The 17,053-nt window shown below is 28.8% G+C and overlaps 1 protein-coding gene across 1 annotated transcript in view; it reads right to left on the bottom strand.

Annotated features, from left to right (window-relative positions):
- Nucleotides 1–714: 714 nt before the first annotated feature.
- The window catches only part of LOC106463012 (maternal embryonic leucine zipper kinase-like), a gene marked incomplete at its 3' end in the record, with an annotated part of 20,176 nt that continues 3,837 nt past the window's right edge, over nt 715–17,053 (bottom strand). Inside the window, exons 3-12 of the mRNA XM_022390412.1 lie at nt 16,399–16,484; nt 14,122–14,238; nt 10,040–10,183; nt 8,199–8,267; nt 7,240–7,332; nt 6,501–6,599; nt 3,274–3,441; nt 2,327–2,413; nt 1,460–1,567; nt 715–1,015 (exon numbers count right to left, since the gene is read on the bottom strand). Of these exons, the coding sequence (XP_022246120.1) occupies nt 715–1,015; nt 1,460–1,567; nt 2,327–2,413; nt 3,274–3,441; nt 6,501–6,599; nt 7,240–7,332; nt 8,199–8,267; nt 10,040–10,183; nt 14,122–14,238; nt 16,399–16,484 (1,272 nt within the window). The remainder of the gene's footprint in view (nt 1,016–1,459; nt 1,568–2,326; nt 2,414–3,273; nt 3,442–6,500; nt 6,600–7,239; nt 7,333–8,198; nt 8,268–10,039; nt 10,184–14,121; nt 14,239–16,398; nt 16,485–17,053) is intronic.

The raw sequence follows: 17,053 nt of genomic DNA, 5'->3' as shown, positions 1-17,053 counted from the left end.
AATATCAGGAACTAAAGGTAGTACCTGCAGAATTTTATTACCCTGATGACTAAATATATAAAATATATCAATCCAGAATAGTATAAAATGATAAAACAGTTATAACTAGGATTTCTTGTTTAGCATTTCAATATATCCTTAACTCTAATTTATGTCATTAGATATTTGAATTCTTCTTGTTTTTAGTATTTTTGTAAATATCTTTAACAACTATAAAACTTACAACACTTCACAAAGAAATGGTGCATTAACTCAATCATTCTCCACCACTGATATACGTTTTAGACAATAGGATGTTTATACATCAGAGTAGAGTAAGGTTGATGAATTTACAAATTAAAGTTCAAACACTGAAAGTTCATGAAGCATTGGAATCTAGCAGGGCTAATATTTATGATAAAAACTGCTTACACTGTACACATTTTACACATTCCTCTTAATTTGAAGATTTTGGATTTCAAACCAAACGATCATAAAAATTGCATTGCAGATGTCTTTTGTCTCCAACAAGTCACTGTCCTGAGAATGTTTCCAATAAACTTTTATCTCTTGTTATGTGTATATGCTGTGATAAAATCATTTTAATCATAACAAACAGAAGGTCTCTCTAAAAAAACCTTAGTTTCAGGTTATATTCAAACTTTTTTCTATAAAACATATCTGCTACATCAAGACTAGTTTTGTATTCAAATAAATACTAGATATTATATTTACCTTCACATTTTATTGTCTTTGCTGGTGGGCTTCGGTTCTTGTTTAGTTTTCTGGGTGTTGGAACTCGAGGCCGAACAAAGTTTTCCTTATCCGAGTCCTTGTGCTGTTGAGCTTCCTGCCGTGTTTTAGTGGGTGGTAGAGGCTGCTTTATAGCCAAACTGTCAGACTCATCATCTTTTTTAGGACTTCCAAGAAGCAAAAGGTCTGCATCATTTAGACCACTGTCCATTGATGAGTGAAATGATGGTGACATTGATAATTTCTGAGTTCCAAACTCAGAGTAAAGGCTTCTATTGATTGGCTATAGAAAAATTAATATGCCATATTTATAACAGTTCAACAAATGTTCACAGCATTGGAAAAAGAAACTATCTTCATACAGAAGTATTAATATCTGGTCAAAGAATACATATTCTTATAGAGAAATGTTTGAGATTTTAACTTAAATTAATATCACCTTATAGATAAAAAAACATGTTTAGCCTGACAATTTGTATATGAACTTTCTTGGTAGAAATATTTTTTTCGGGTTATAGTTCATATGTAACTGTAATAATTTAATTTGAATGATTTCTGCATTAAAAAAAAACTTACTAGAGCCTTTGGATAACATATAAAAAAGTTACATGTTTACACTTTACACTAATTATGTAGAAAACTATATAGGAAAATAATTCATCACAATAAAGATTAAACCTTTAAGAGCTACACCATTCAATTCAATGATGAACCACAAGTTATTTACTTTGATTTCTCGAAGAGGTGTGGTGTCTGATTCTAATCTAATTCTCTGGCCTTTTGCTTTTCTCTGGAGTAAAAGACTGTAAGTTGCTGAAATGTATGTGAAGTTTCTCTGTAAAGATAAAACAGAAACACAGATAAATATGAAATGTCTTTTAAACAGAGCCAAACCAACACCAAGCCTACAAATTCATATTTAAAACCTACAATACAGTTACATGTTTGTCAGATTATACTTATCAAAAATTCAAATAAACAATAGTTATGGCTAGGTCTGAAAAGAATCAAGCAGCTGAATTTTACTGCTACCTAACATTTATTGTTTTACTTTATTATCTGTATAAGCTATAAATTTTTTGATAAAAAAATGTCCAAGTTTCTGTACATGCTTCAAATCTTCCATACTACAAATAAATCCTCAGCCTATATCTAAGTTTTTCCACAAGAAAACTATAGATATAAGCAAGTGAAATTATCTTAAATACATAATCAGTACTGAAAGATTCATATTTCCTGTAGTGATTCTACTAGGTCAAGTATATTTACTATGAAAAACCCATATGGACACTTTGTAGATAAAATTCTAATTTATTGAAATTAATTAATTAATTATAATAATAAACAACAAAAACTCCAATAAGGAAGACTATAGAGCTAACTGGGTAGGCTTTAAAACATTGAAGCAAAATGGCAAAATTCTTTATCCAACACCAAGAAAAAAACAGAAAGGTTCATGATACAAATTTAAATCTTGAATACATAAAATTCTGAGAAACAAGGTAAAGGTAATTTTTTTCCATCTCCATATAAATCAGGGTGCAAGTTACATAAAAATTAATAATGTTCATTAGAAGAAAGCAAGTACCACTACCTGCATTATTTCTTCTACTATAACAGTTCTTGGTTTCCCATAATACATTGATAGTTCAATCAGACATTCTTCATCCAATTTACTTGTCTGTAAGCAAGGAAAAGAAACATTGAAGTTTCTATATAAAAAAGTTCAAGTAAAAGTTTAGTGATGAAAACCAAAAATTCCACAAATATTTAAACTTTTAAAATATTACAGATCTAATTAATCATGTGCATGGATAATAAACATTATTTACAAACAAAAGCAATGTGCTGTTGATAATGGTAGGGCAAATAGGACTTTAGGTTGTATCTGCAGAAATACTGGATATAATTTTTACAATTTCATTGTCGGTTAGGCCACATTTGGAGTCTTGTATTCATTCTTGGGCACTTTACCTTAGTAACGACATTAAATTGTTGAACAGGGTTCAGCAGAGGGCTACTAGGATGATACCTAGGATGGGAACGTTGTCATATCAGAATAGGTTAAGATCTCTGAAATTGTTTTCTCTTAAAACAACAGTTAGAGAGGATCTGACTGAGATGTTTAAGATTGTTAATGGAATTGATAGCATTGTTGTATCACCGTTTTTCATATGAAATGGTTGGAATGGTAGGATTAAGGGAGACAAATAAAATTTTCACAGGGTAGGTGTTATTTTCAGTTAGCACAGTTTTATTCTTTGAAGAATGTAGATGGCTTTTGGAATTGGTTGCCTTCAGATGTGGTGGAAGCAGTAAATTTAAAGGAAGGTTTGATAAAATATTTGAGTAATAAGGGTTGGCTTTCGATTGTTTTTAAAATATTTTTTGCATGATTTAGTTTAGTGGATGGAACAACCTAGATGGTCCCTTGTTGTCTTTAAATGTTATATTAACAAAACATTCTAATTACCATAGCTTTACACCAAGAAATAAAACTTGTATACCAACAAAAGTATACAAGAAAAAACTTGACTCAACCTTGAAGGGGTTCTTCCAAAGGACTGGTTCTGTAAACCCTTCCATCAACCATGGGTCTGTCAGAAGTTCTGTTACAGTTATACGATGTTTAGGGTTCACTTGCAATAAACGGTGAAGAAGCTGCTTGCTTTTCTGGGACAACCAAAATGGACACTCATATTCACCATTCTGTTATAAATAGACAAATATTTTGTCATTTGTCAATATGATTTCATTCTTTCCTGATAAGTTGATAGGCTGCATGTTATTACAAAGCCTTCAAACATTGTCTGAAGCAAAACTGTTTCTTATAACAATCATTTATAAATGAACATTTCTTGTAACATAGTTTTTATATACTTAGAGATTCACTGAAGAAATGAGATTTCTCTCTATTTTTCTCACATATATAAAGTAACTGAATTCCTTTCTAAAGAAATATTTTAATTCCAAGTTCATATCTCAGAACATGACAATTATTATGAGACATTATACTCAGTAAAAAAAGTTTAACATTTTCTGTCACATACATCTTATTATTGGTAAAAAAGCTACATACATTTGAGGAAGATCAATTTTTGTTTAAAGCAATGAGTGAGCCAAGAAAGAGTGCAAGAAAACTTTACTGTTAATATTTTATGTATTGTCTCATACACAGTTAAAAAGTATGTGTCTCATCAATCAGATAATTCTACTTCTATCTATTGCATTTCTTAAGCAAACAACACTTATCAGCAATGCAATTTAAGGTTAGTGAGTAAACAAGAATATAGAGGTAGATAGTAATGTTTAAAGTTTCAAATACAGTATGGAATTTTATGTTAAATTTTGTACCTAATGTAAAACAAATGGGTGGGAAATAAATGAAATACAACTGAGATAATAGTGCCTATTATAGGTAACTTAATTTCACCAGATACATGTTTGAAGGTAAACTTTTAAGACTATCAACTTGTTGTTGTTATTTTTCACCATGTAGAGCTTATATTTTTGCAGGTATTTTCTATTCTATCACATGTAACAATCACCATTTGTTGTGAAATATTTTCTGCTCAGCTTATGTTACATATTTTTCTCTGCTTTTTTAATATAAGTTTCATTTCTAAAGTCTAGATCAAAATTAATAAATCTTAACCCTTGCTAACTTGTGTGTTTTAAAGTGATTTTTAATTGAAGAAAGTATTGAATGATTTGTTATCTAAGGCCACTCCCCAGAAATTTTCAAAAAGGACTTAAAATTTAACAAACACTACACACACACAAGCATGATGGATGGAAAATTCAAATATTAGTAACGGCAACAAATTTGATAACTGTCAAATCCACTACGTTTTGCCATAATTTAAAAGTAATATTGTTTTCTGAATGTTTCTTAGAATTTTCTTGTAACTACGATGGACAACGAATGTGAAAATAAACTGGATAATGAATAACAATTAAGATAATTTTATACTTATATGCAATTAGATAGTTATGTTTAGCCTTTAGTAATGATATGATGTAAGGTGAATAGAGTAGCACATGATAATTCACTAAGCAGTGACTTAATGCTTAGCCATTAATTAATTTGCTACAAAGAGCAAAGTGGCTAACTAAGCAGGTTGCAAAAGACTCCTCACAGCAAAGAGAAAGTGTTCATGATAATTCTGAGTGAATACTTTTCTGCCCCAAATTACTGTTTTAAACTGATGTGTATCATTATGCATTATTACTCTATTTACTTCTTAGGTGTTACACATTTCTTATTAATTACAGTTGGTGACCATAGCACAAATTAGGGGAAAGGGTTGTTAGTTATAACTAGTATGTACAAGATACTAATCTTCAGACCAATCAGTTGTGACATGACTGGTAACAAATTAGGGCACCTAGCAACTATGAACAATCCTTTATCTATTCTGATCCTAGTTATCAAAAGTAAATTACAACATATCTTCAGTAACTCAAGATTGCATTAGAGATGAGATTTTGCTGGAATGCACATAAGTGTAGAGTACCATTCATCTGTCACAAAAGTTGCTTTTAGTCTTAATGCTTTTAAAATATGTTTGTTATTCAATATCTTCAAAATTAACTAATTTGTTTTTTTCATAAAAAAAGTCCAACTGTTATATCAAAAACTCTAAGAAAAAAATTCAAGTGGTTCTCATTAAATTTTAGTCGGCTTTTAATAACTAAAAATAAATCAGCATACAAGCTTAGCAGGTGAATGACAAATTCCATGCTGAAAACATCATGATATTAAAACAAAATGCAATTATCTCAAAATAAATTACATTGACTTACAATAGCTTAGTCTATATACGCACAACGGAGAAATAATACTTTTAAGTGTGGAGCTCATATGTCAGTAGTACTTTAAAAATCTTAATTACTACAACCAGACAACCTAAAAATTTGTCAAGCTTAGTCTCTTGATTAGAAGAAATTGTGATTTTAACCAGTTAAATTAGTAGTAAATTTACCATAACAAACATTAATAATTATATGTATGAAACAAGTAACTTAAACCAATGCAGATTAAACAAGTCATACAAAACTTGTGCAAAGAATGTACCTTAAGCATGTATGTAAGTGAATCTTGCTTATTTCTTTCAATTACCCAAAATAAACAAATAAATTAAAACTCATAAAACTGAAGTACTTTCATTTATGTCAAAAATGAAGATATCCAAGATGTGGTTAATATTATATAAATAATTTATTGCTTCTAACACACAAATTAAGCACATTTAATAGTGTTTCCTTCCAATATTATTTCCCCATGTGAAGAAAGACACAAGAATTTGCCTTTCAGAAAAACGTGTTTTAAAAAACACCATAGATGAGCTTGACTTTTTGCAAAGGCTTGAAGTCAATTGTTCACAAAAACCATTTACAGAAATCATTTTACCAGACATGTTTTATCAATAAATACAAATTAAGCTTTCAAGATCTAATTCTGAAACTTAGATGAAAATAGCTTAATATTTTGAAGAAAGACATTTAATCATGAAAAACTAACAAGAAAAATTATAAAGCAGATTAGAAAATTAGAATGTATTAATTTATATGACCATGTAATGCCTTTTATCTTTCAACAAGACAAAGTATTTTCTGCTTTGATAATTCAGAAAATCATTTTGTATAATTTTAAGCAAGTTAAATTCATATTTAGAAAATTCATACCACATTAAAATTCCAGAAAAGGAATAAAAAAATTAATAAAAGTACTAACAATCAAACCATTATACCTATAAATCACTTACTTGAATCTTTTTATATAAAGTGCTAACATTGTCATCATCAAATGGCAAATATCCACATAGCAAGGCAAACAGTAGAACTCCCAGGCTCCAGATGTCAGCCTGTATAATTTGAAGGTATTCATTAACTGAAATTCCTAATTAAAAATCCTTGTTTAAACTGCAGTTGTTTACCTACCTGTTAAAATCATATTCTTATAACTGCTGTCTGCCTGATGTTTTCTTAAACATGGTCCATTATTCATATTTTCTTGAACATCAATTTCTTATAATTAGTGTCTGCTTGTGTCAAGATTTATTTAACTTTTGAATTATTTTTCTCACTTTCTTAAGCAGTGATTCCTTTATTACAGCTGATGTAGTATATCTTTTTCTATGGTGATACAAACTCGTTAATCAGGATTCCTTATTTTAACAACCTCTACCGTCTACAAGTCAGCATGATTTATTTAAAAACTTTTACAAACACTAGTGAGAAGTACAATTTAAATGTAAAATATTCTCAAAAAAGTTAAACCAAAACTACATTAATTATTTCAAATATGTAACAAAATAAAAGATTTGAAGAAAATCTTTTTAATTTTTCATTGTTTTCAATTAAATCAAATAATGACAAACTTCCAAGTATCCTGAGGTTGTCTTTTGGCAAGATGAAATTTTAAAAACTACCCCATTGAATTAGAAAATATTATCTAACTATAGCACATTTTGCTTGTAATAATACAAAACAATTTGTACATACTTCATTTCCTAAATATTCTTGTCCACTAATCAGTTCTGGTGCAGCATATGCAGGACTACCACAACATGTTTCCAGGTGGGTCTCCATACCTCCCTTAAAGTTTCAAGAGTTATTAGCATGTATTCCCACTAGTTTCTTTTGCTACGATATAAATTACTGCTTAATCTCAAACAAATAAACTCAACATAAAGCAGTTTATTTTACAACAAAGTTGTTTAATATAAATAGAATTTTACAAAATATATTTACTTTTAAAATAACAGCTGGTGTTTTCTTATAATGTTAATTAGATTGGGCAAAAAAAACACACACACAGTTGGCAAATACAGTGCCATTGGAATATTATTATTATACATTCTTCTAGTGTTTGAAAATCCCTAAAGGAATAAAGAATGTAGTGTTAAAAAATTTACTAGGCCTAATACTAATGTTGTATGACAAGTATAATTATAATCATGCTTTGCCAACTTTTAAAAGGTGTTCATACCATAACAACTGGTATATCTTATTACTAGTATCACCTCAGGTCTTCCGAAAAACTAAGACCTCTGAAAATACTAGTGTAGTATAATTTACTACCATTTATTAGGCTTAATTTCAAGCAAATACCAAAATATTCACAAAGATATGTAAATATTATTTCTTGGACCAACCTCAAGTTAAGATTCTTTAAACAAATTTGTTTATCAATATTTTGACTATTTTGAGGTGTGAAGTTTCTTAAGCTTTGATTATACCGAAACCACTGTTATAATAATTTGTATTTCTGGATTTTCTTTTGCATAACTATTTTCTAAAAGCCAATGTGAAAAAAAATGAAATAATTTCTATATTTTTGGTAACAATTATTTTTATTTCTTTAGACTTTTTTGTTTGTTTGATTACTTATTATTTATAACTATGATAATTCCAATAATTCACTTGGAAATATTTGTATAAAAACAACAAGTTTAAATTACCTTTGGTCTAGCACAAAGACCAAAATCTATTAGTTTCAAGTTCTGTTCATCATCTAGGAGAAGATTTTCCTGAAGATAGAAAACAAAACATAACATAAATGTCTTTATGTATAAAATTGTTAATATCTTGTAAACAGTATATCACAGAATCAACATTGCAAAGGTTAGAAATATGTTTTAATACATGAGAAGTTGAGTGTACACATGATATGAACTGCACAAGGTAAAAGTCAATGGGCCTATAGGTAACTCTCAAAAAATTCTGATAACCCAAAGCTTATAAAATCTAGAATTTCCATTATAAGAGATAATCTGGAATCAGCCATTCACTCTATTCTTGATCATTAAAACTGCATCATAATCTAAATTGACATCTTTATAAATATTTTGATACTTATTTGTTTCTTACAAATTCCAGCAGCCACATTTGTTACTTTTAATATATAAACATAAAATTCTAGTTTTGATGGTAAATATGTTGCAATTACTAATTTATTTAAGTAATTTTTACAAGGTTAATAGAAATACATATATTCTATGTTGATAAAGGCTTCATGATAAGTAGTTTATAAACTGTCCATCTTTTTACCTTGAGATATCACTATTATCATAACATGAAAAAAATGATGTCTTTCAAAAATCAAGCTCCCAAGGACCTTGTGGAGTACTTTCATAAGGGTTTTTGTAATACTGAATCCAATGATACATGGTTTTTTGTACAGCCTTTCTTGAATAAAAATATACAATAAATTAATCAAACATATACTTTTGATATTTTGGCAAATTCCCAATTATTCATGGTTCTTAGAAATATAAAATGCCTGGTCATAAAAGAGTAAGTTAAACTATGCCAGGTTTACAAAGATGTAAGTAATACATAAATATCTACCAAAATTAATATTTAGGAACTACAAATTTTCAGAGACATCACCTTCAAATACTGGTTGCCAAAATTTATACTTAGGTTTAAGAGCTAAACTAAATTGAAGATTAATTTCTGATTGCATGAAGCTGTTAAAACTTTCTGCAAGCTTTCTAGCTCCAAGTTCCACAAATGTTAAACACACTGTATTTTTATCATGTATAAGTACATGTTTATCTATAAATGATAAAAATGGGAATATCTTGAGAAATGATAAATGTGATGACATTCAATTTTTATTTTACTTTCAGGTAAAAATAATAGCAGTTTAATATAGTAGTATTTAAAAAAAAATTAAATCATTGCCTGGATTTTTATAAAATTAGAAGGGAAAATAGCAATATCATTTTTCAACTGTATTTTAAGTGGATCACACCTAGAACACAAAAATGCAAGAAATGAAGTTTAAGCAATGAAAGATGAACAACTGTTGTAAAATACACGGATGGTGCTCATTTTATAAGAGCATTTCCTTGAGATCACCAAGTAATAGAAATTATAGTTGTTAATTGCCTCATATGTAAGAATTTTTGTTCATTTAATCAAAGGATTTTTTTAATAAAGTTTTTCTTACATTCTGTCTTTATTGCTCACAGAAAATTTTTATTTTGGTTATCAATAAGACTAATAACTTTTTTTCAAATTTAAGATGTGATAAAAAACCCATGAAGAAAGTAACTCCTTTTGTTGGTAGGTTATGAAACAAGTTTTAAAATTTATATGTAAAACATGAAAACTTGAGATACGACTGAAACTGAACATTTAGACTTGCTGTTATAATGATCATAAAAATGTATGAAATACCTATTTATACAAAACTAATTAGTCAATGTAGTGAGTTTACAATAGGAATAACAGAAGGTACAGTGTTCCCTTTTAATTATGAAAATAATAAGTCAAAACACATAGAGGAACATACTGGTTTTAAGTCTCGATGTGCATAACCCTTGTTATGAATATAAGCTACCGCAGACACTATTTGGCGAAAAAACACCCTTGCTTCTTTTTCTTCTAGCCTATCTCTTTCCACAATGTAATCAAACAGTTCTCCTCCAGGACAATACTATTTGAGGAAATAATTTATATTAGGCATGACTAAAAATAAGCCAAAATAACAAAAAAATTAAACCACCTTACAACTCAGTAAAAAAGGCAATAAAAGAAGTAAGAAATTTTAAGATAGCTTTACAATTCTAATTTCCAATATAAAGCCACTTTCAAAAAATAAAATAAAAAGAATATTAAAAACTAAAAGTATTTAATGACTTAGAACTTAACACACAAAATTAGATATTCATTTTACATAAAACATTTCAACACAGCTGAAAGTCACAAACACTATATCTAGCTCACCTTCACACATATAATCTTCATAAAATTTGCAACTATTTCTAAAATTAAACCAATAATTGTACTATCTTATTATTAAGAAAAATGCCGAAAAACCACACTACTGAATTCCTAGGCGAAAAAAACCAACCATTCAAAGTACTGGTTACGATATATTATGCACATATATACTAATAATATGCTAAAAAGGTTGCTAGCAATTCTAGTATAACAATTCAAAAATTTCTAAAACAGCAGCTTTTTTGCCTACAACCTACCTACCTACATGATCACGTCAGCTTAGACAGCTTGAACTATCGCTACATTTCTCCAACTTACTTGACTGATCTATGGGTATCTGCTTTTGATATTCCAATAATTATACACAAATTTTTATAACTGGTAAACATATCTTTTGATTGGTTTGTTTTGAATTTCGCGCAAAGCTACACGAGTGCTATCTGCACTAGCCGTCCCTAATTTAGCAGTGTAAGATTAGAGGGAAGGCAGCTAGTCATCACCACCCACCGCCAACTGCTGGGCTACTCTTTTACCAACAAATAGTGGGACTGACCATCACATTATAATGCCCCCATGGCTGGAAGGGCAAGTATGTTTGGTGTGACTGGGATTCGAACCCACGACCCTCAGATTGCGAATCGAGCGCCCTAACCACCTGGCCATGCCGGGCCCAACAGATGGCACTATGTATCAATGTATGGACAAGCAACAGTTGCTTAAGGTAAAGTATATACTTCATAGATGTATAACATAAAAAAGTAAACAAACAAGAGTATTAGAAAATTTTTATCTTTAAAATGAAGTAGAGATCCTGCTACAAAAAGTAATGAAACAATAATTAAATCAAATTTATAAAATTTAATCTCTACGTTGAGAGTTTTATACACTTATCTATAGGCCAAAGTGAGGATTACATTTTATAAGTTTGTAACTGTGGTTTTAACCCTTTCCAGATGGGTCACAGTTCAAAGGCCATGTCATCACGTTTGTTTACTCGCATTCAACATTTTATTGAACTACTATTTCATGAATGTATGTCAGTAAGTTTGGTATTAAACTGTAGATTATAATCCAAAACTTAATATTAAATATCATTCAATTTCTTAATTTAAAAGTAAATATTAAAAAAAATAGTTAAACATCAATTTTTGTGTGTCACATGGTATGCTGAATGCAGCACTGGTTCAAATTAGATGTTTGCGATGTCAAAATAGTAAGTCAACAGTAAGTCGTATGAATTAAGAACTCTAGTTACTGATATTGACAAGCTACAATATAAAATAAGAACCTCATATCTTTTCTATTTGCTGAGATATTTCTCATTTACTGAATCAAACACAGTGGCCCCGCTCACCTCTTTCCATTTTGGAAATGGTCCCTTATATGCACAACTTCAGTATATGACATGTGAATAACCAAATGAAAGATCAGAATGTCCCCCTAGTGCCTTTCTCAGTCATTTTCAAGTGTCAGGATACCATCTTGTTCTTTCAAACCAAGATGTCAAGGAGGTAGGTTGTGTCTTTAGTTTGCTTGAAATTTCATATTTTTTTGGACTGAAATACAGCTTAGTTACTAAGCTTGATAAATTATAGCAGAATTCTATGGTATTGATATTGTAATTTATGACTTTTTGATTATTCAACTATGTATATATAAAAATGTAAAAAAAATAATTTCGTTTAATATCCTTCACATGCAAAATTTTAAGACTTAGCAACCTACATCAAATAGCAACCAAGTACAAAGGTCATAACTAGAAGACATCATTGTTTGCTTTACTGTTCTATGTTTTAAGAAAATAAGTTTAAAAACTTATTTCAAAATAGCAATAATCTATATACATGTATAATGTATAATAATTAAAATGTTACTGTTTTTTACAAAATACTAGTCTACTACAGCCAAGACAAATTATTTTGTAAAGACCAAAGGTCAGTTTTATGCTATTGGATATGGTAACACGAGTGCACATGTGCCTCATAATTGTAACTTGTGTATTGTTAGCCATGTATGGCTGAAAGGTCAATATAATAAAAATAATAAATATATATAAATGTACAATGTTATGAGATTTAAGCTATTTAGTCTAAACATTTATGTTTGTGTTATAATCTGGAGTCATTCTAGAACGTAAAAGGCATACTTTATATTTATTTCCTAATTTTTTATGGTGGTTATGAGACAGATCAAATCGACCAAACCCATACAGAGATACAGTAGTGAAAATAAAAGATAAAAGTTCTTTCTAAAAAATATTTGATAATTATCTGGAGGTTATAAAGATTCAGCATGTCAAATATGAAAATGTTCTGATGCATAAAAGTATTTGTAATCTTAAAATCAAAATTACTTTGTATGTTGAATAGTCAACATCATGAAAGAAAAAAATGTACGAGAAAATCTTTAATTAAAAAAACTTAATACTTAATTTAAAAACCTGATATTTTGTGTTTGAAAGCCATGTAATGTTTACTAATAACCTGCAAAATTTTTTTAAAGATGTGCATACATTATCAAAAATCATAGTATAATTACTTTTGTGGTTACAAGCTGGGTGGATTCCACCCAACCCATAATGGAAGGGTTAATTCTTGTAAAAGTTATAGCTATCAGGATATGGTGGTACTGAAAGTTTGAAGATGTTGTGTCCATTCCATGGACATATAAAAACTGAACAAATAAATAAGAAAAAATAATAATTAAAATTTTAATGGAAGGTAGGTATGCTGCTTCATTTAGCTATACAGATCACAATCATTTTAAAATCCATCCAACTATTATCACTTTACTTGTTTGTGTAATTTTTATTGCAGCATTTATTTTGTGTTAGATACTTCTTACAGCAATTCTGCGAATAACCAATGATCCCTACTTTCTGTTAAAATTTCAATTTTTTCCCCAATTTATCCAAATTAAAAACCTATATACATTCATGAGACTACAAGGTAAAATTTGTTTGAACTTCAAAGTTTTTACTAGTTTCTTATTAATTTAATACTTTAAACCAATAATTTTTTTGCACATTCTGCCAAAACTATTCTCGTGATTTCTCAATAATTATCACCATACCTTATAAAATTTCAATTTTGTTATTTTGTGGATGATAGCATGGTTTGGATAAGTTTTCAGCCAAAGAAACAAATGTTATCAGACGCTGTCATCATCCGATGGGTAAATTGGGTTTTTCGGCCAAATGCTAGCAGTGTCGAGTTTAAGGAGTTAATTTTAAACTTAAGTAAATGATACAAAGTATCTTAATATAAATGTGTTAATTCTGTAAAGGTCTTCCTACAATGGAAGCCAAATAGTTTATGTAATAATGACAGCAAATTGCTTAAATAATGAGCAAGTCGCTGTTATTATACTTATAATTTGCTAAAATTTTAGTAATGCTACTAACAATTCAAACTTTTGTAAGACTAGGTGTAGCTCTTATACACATGTATTGGACATCTTTATAGACTTTCTTTCCAACTAACTTTAATACTCAGTTGTGTGTTTAATTCTAAACTTAAGTGATTTATGTACACTCAAAATAGCACAATCATATGCATAATTACATAGTTAAATAACTTCCATACATTCAAAATGAAAATAAAAACCATTGACTTGATTCTATATATTCAAAGTGGGAGAAATCAATCATACCTCTAAAATCAAAAATATCTTATTTTCTATCTCTATTTTTTGATACAACTTGCATATGTGTTGATGGCTAAGCTCTTTCAGTGCTTCAATCTCTAACTTAACTCTTGGAAGGTCTTCCTGCAATGAAAGTCAAATACAAATTCAAATAGTGCATATTTTGTGTGTTCTAAGTTAAGAAACAAGCAATTGTGAATGCATTTTATCAGATTACTCAGTTCCTCCATCCTTAAGAAGCGTAAAAAACATAAAACAATAATTCTTCAGTAAAATTAACTTGGATGTATACCTGTTTCTTCATAAATTTAAACAACCTTTATATAAAGAGATTCCTTCTTTTATTTCAAGTAACAAGATAGACCAGAGAGACAAAACAAGCTTTGCATAACATATTTATTCAAATTGTACTTTAACAGACTGATTAATCCCTAATAATGTATACAAATGAGATGACAGCATAACCTAAGCATTTATAACTTTATATGAATAATAAAGGTTATTTTGATATTCAGTCCTAAAAGAAAATATTTAATACATTCAGTCATCATTCATTTCGCACATCAACCTTGTAATCATAATTAAGAAGAGTAACTAAATTTATGAAAGTAGATTTAACTATGAAAAAACAAGAGTTTATTGGATTTCTATACATTTTCTTTTATTCCACAAATTTTTCCATCCGTTTTTAGATAACTAATTGTTTCAGATATTTGCACACAAAGCTACACCAAAACTACCTGCACTAGATATCCCTAACTTTGAACCAATAAACTAAAGGGAATGCAGCTAAAATGGTTCACTAACTGAAGAGTGGGATTTAACTGTTACTCTTATAACACAATGGGAACAGTCCCACAGACTTTCATATACACAGCCATGCACGCTAACCACAAGGCCATACCAAGCCCATCTTGTGAGGAAATAACACAGCTGAGTAAGAAAAGCACAGAAAATGTAACTACATAAATATTGATGTTATGATTCATATAAAAATTAAGAATATAAAATTTTCTAGTGCTCAGAAAACTTATGCTTGGTTGGCTACCAGAAATCACAAATATACTAATGCAAGCTTTAATAATTTACCAACTTATTTAGTTTCAAAATAATTTAAATACCACTGCTCAACTGCTGTTTCTCACAAAAACTGAAAACTAATTAGGCTTAAGTTACATACAGTTACTCTAACAGTAAATGGATTATCAAATGACAAACCCTTGGCTGACTGAAATCTTAATAGGTGTCCAAGATCAAGATTTAAGCTGGTGACCAGAATCACTTCAAATATTCTAGCACACAATTTACATAAGTGAATTATTGTTTTCAAAAAATGTGTTGAAATGCACTTTCTAATAACTATTTCAATAAACAATTTAAGATAAAAAATTCTTATTTTGTCATATGTCAAGATAAGTGACTGTTCAGTCAACTTCAGTGTCTTAGTGATCTAAAGAGGTGTGAAATTAACTTGTATTATTTGAGTATTCAGAAGCATTTTAGAAAAATACAACCATTTTTGTTTTTATAAGCATAAAACAAAAAAGTTATTGAATGTTATCCTTATGTTAGTTTATTACACTGAAAAATTGGGCTCATCTTTAGGGGAAAAAATGAATAAAAACAAAACTACAATCAATAGTTTTAGGTTTAATCTTTTTCTAAATCATGTTTTAATTCCAGTTCAGATATTATTAGTATTGATAATTTAATTGAAAAACATTGTAGTCTACTTGTAGTACACACGCAGACTATACCAATTTATCTGAAAGTTACTTTAATTTTTTTTTTTTATATAACCATATATAGAATAGGTCACAGAAATGTTCAACTTTTTGTAGTAACAGCTTTATAGTGCAATACTTTGGAATTTTGGAAAAAATAGTGAAATAATAGCAAATGAATTTACAATTTTAACAAGAATTTTTTATTTAAACTAATTTAAAAGAAAACAAAACCAGTACCAGACAAATGAGTTGTGCATCTCTATTAAAAAATAAAATGAAAAATATCATTAAATCTATAAACATTTAAACACTTCACTATACAAAAGTGGAAAAATACTGTAATAAGTAAAATATTCTTCATATTTTATTCAGATAAATTGGTTTTCCTTTAGTTTAACAGTTAACAGTTGTTCCTACATGATTTTGATCTTTGTACATTCTTAAGAAATTTTCTACATCAAAATTCAACTGTTCTACATGCAATCACTCATTCACAAAGAATGTAGATGTGACAACACTTGAAAAAAGCAAATAAGATTGAAAGTCAGGGTCTTACTCCCAGTAGTCTTTTGTCCATTATCTTTATGGCAACTTTATCTCCTGTTAACACATGTGTCCCAAGTTTGACTTTGGCAAATCCCCCTGAAACATTATAAAACTAATATAGTATATTTAACACATCATAAAACAGATATTTGATATTCTTAGATCCCAAAAACATTTTCAGTTGTATACAAAATTACAATTACTTTAAACGCTCCATCAAGATTATGCTAGAAAATATTGTTTTATGTGAACATTAGATTTTATTCTCTAATAAGTTAAAGAAATGGTGCAATTTGTAGGTTGTGATTTCTCACACTGATCTTAATGTTCTTTGTGGGTCTTACCTTAAATTAATATTTCTGTTGTGACAAAATTATTAGATAATTCTACCTTTTTTTAACTTTGCATCACAGTACATTTGTAACTGTTTTATTTTAAAATAAACCAATTCAAAATTCTGACTTATGAAAGGTATATGATTCAAGGACACGGAGATATCACTAATATTTAATGGTCTGATTTAATTATGGAGTTAAAAATTTAGTTTAAACATATTCAACTTGAATACATTTGTCATATGAAGCAACAATTGTGACTTAGAAACAGTTTACACTTAACAACAAAACATTTACATTTTGTTTAAAGTAAAAGTTAATTGAAAAAAC

Source organism: Limulus polyphemus, unplaced genomic scaffold (genome assembly GCF_000517525.1).
Source record: "Limulus polyphemus unplaced genomic scaffold, Limulus_polyphemus-2.1.2 Scaffold1301, whole genome shotgun sequence".
In the NCBI taxonomy this organism is placed as follows: domain Eukaryota; kingdom Metazoa; phylum Arthropoda; class Merostomata; order Xiphosura; family Limulidae; genus Limulus; species Limulus polyphemus.
This window is presented reverse-complemented; position numbering and strand designations above follow the sequence as displayed.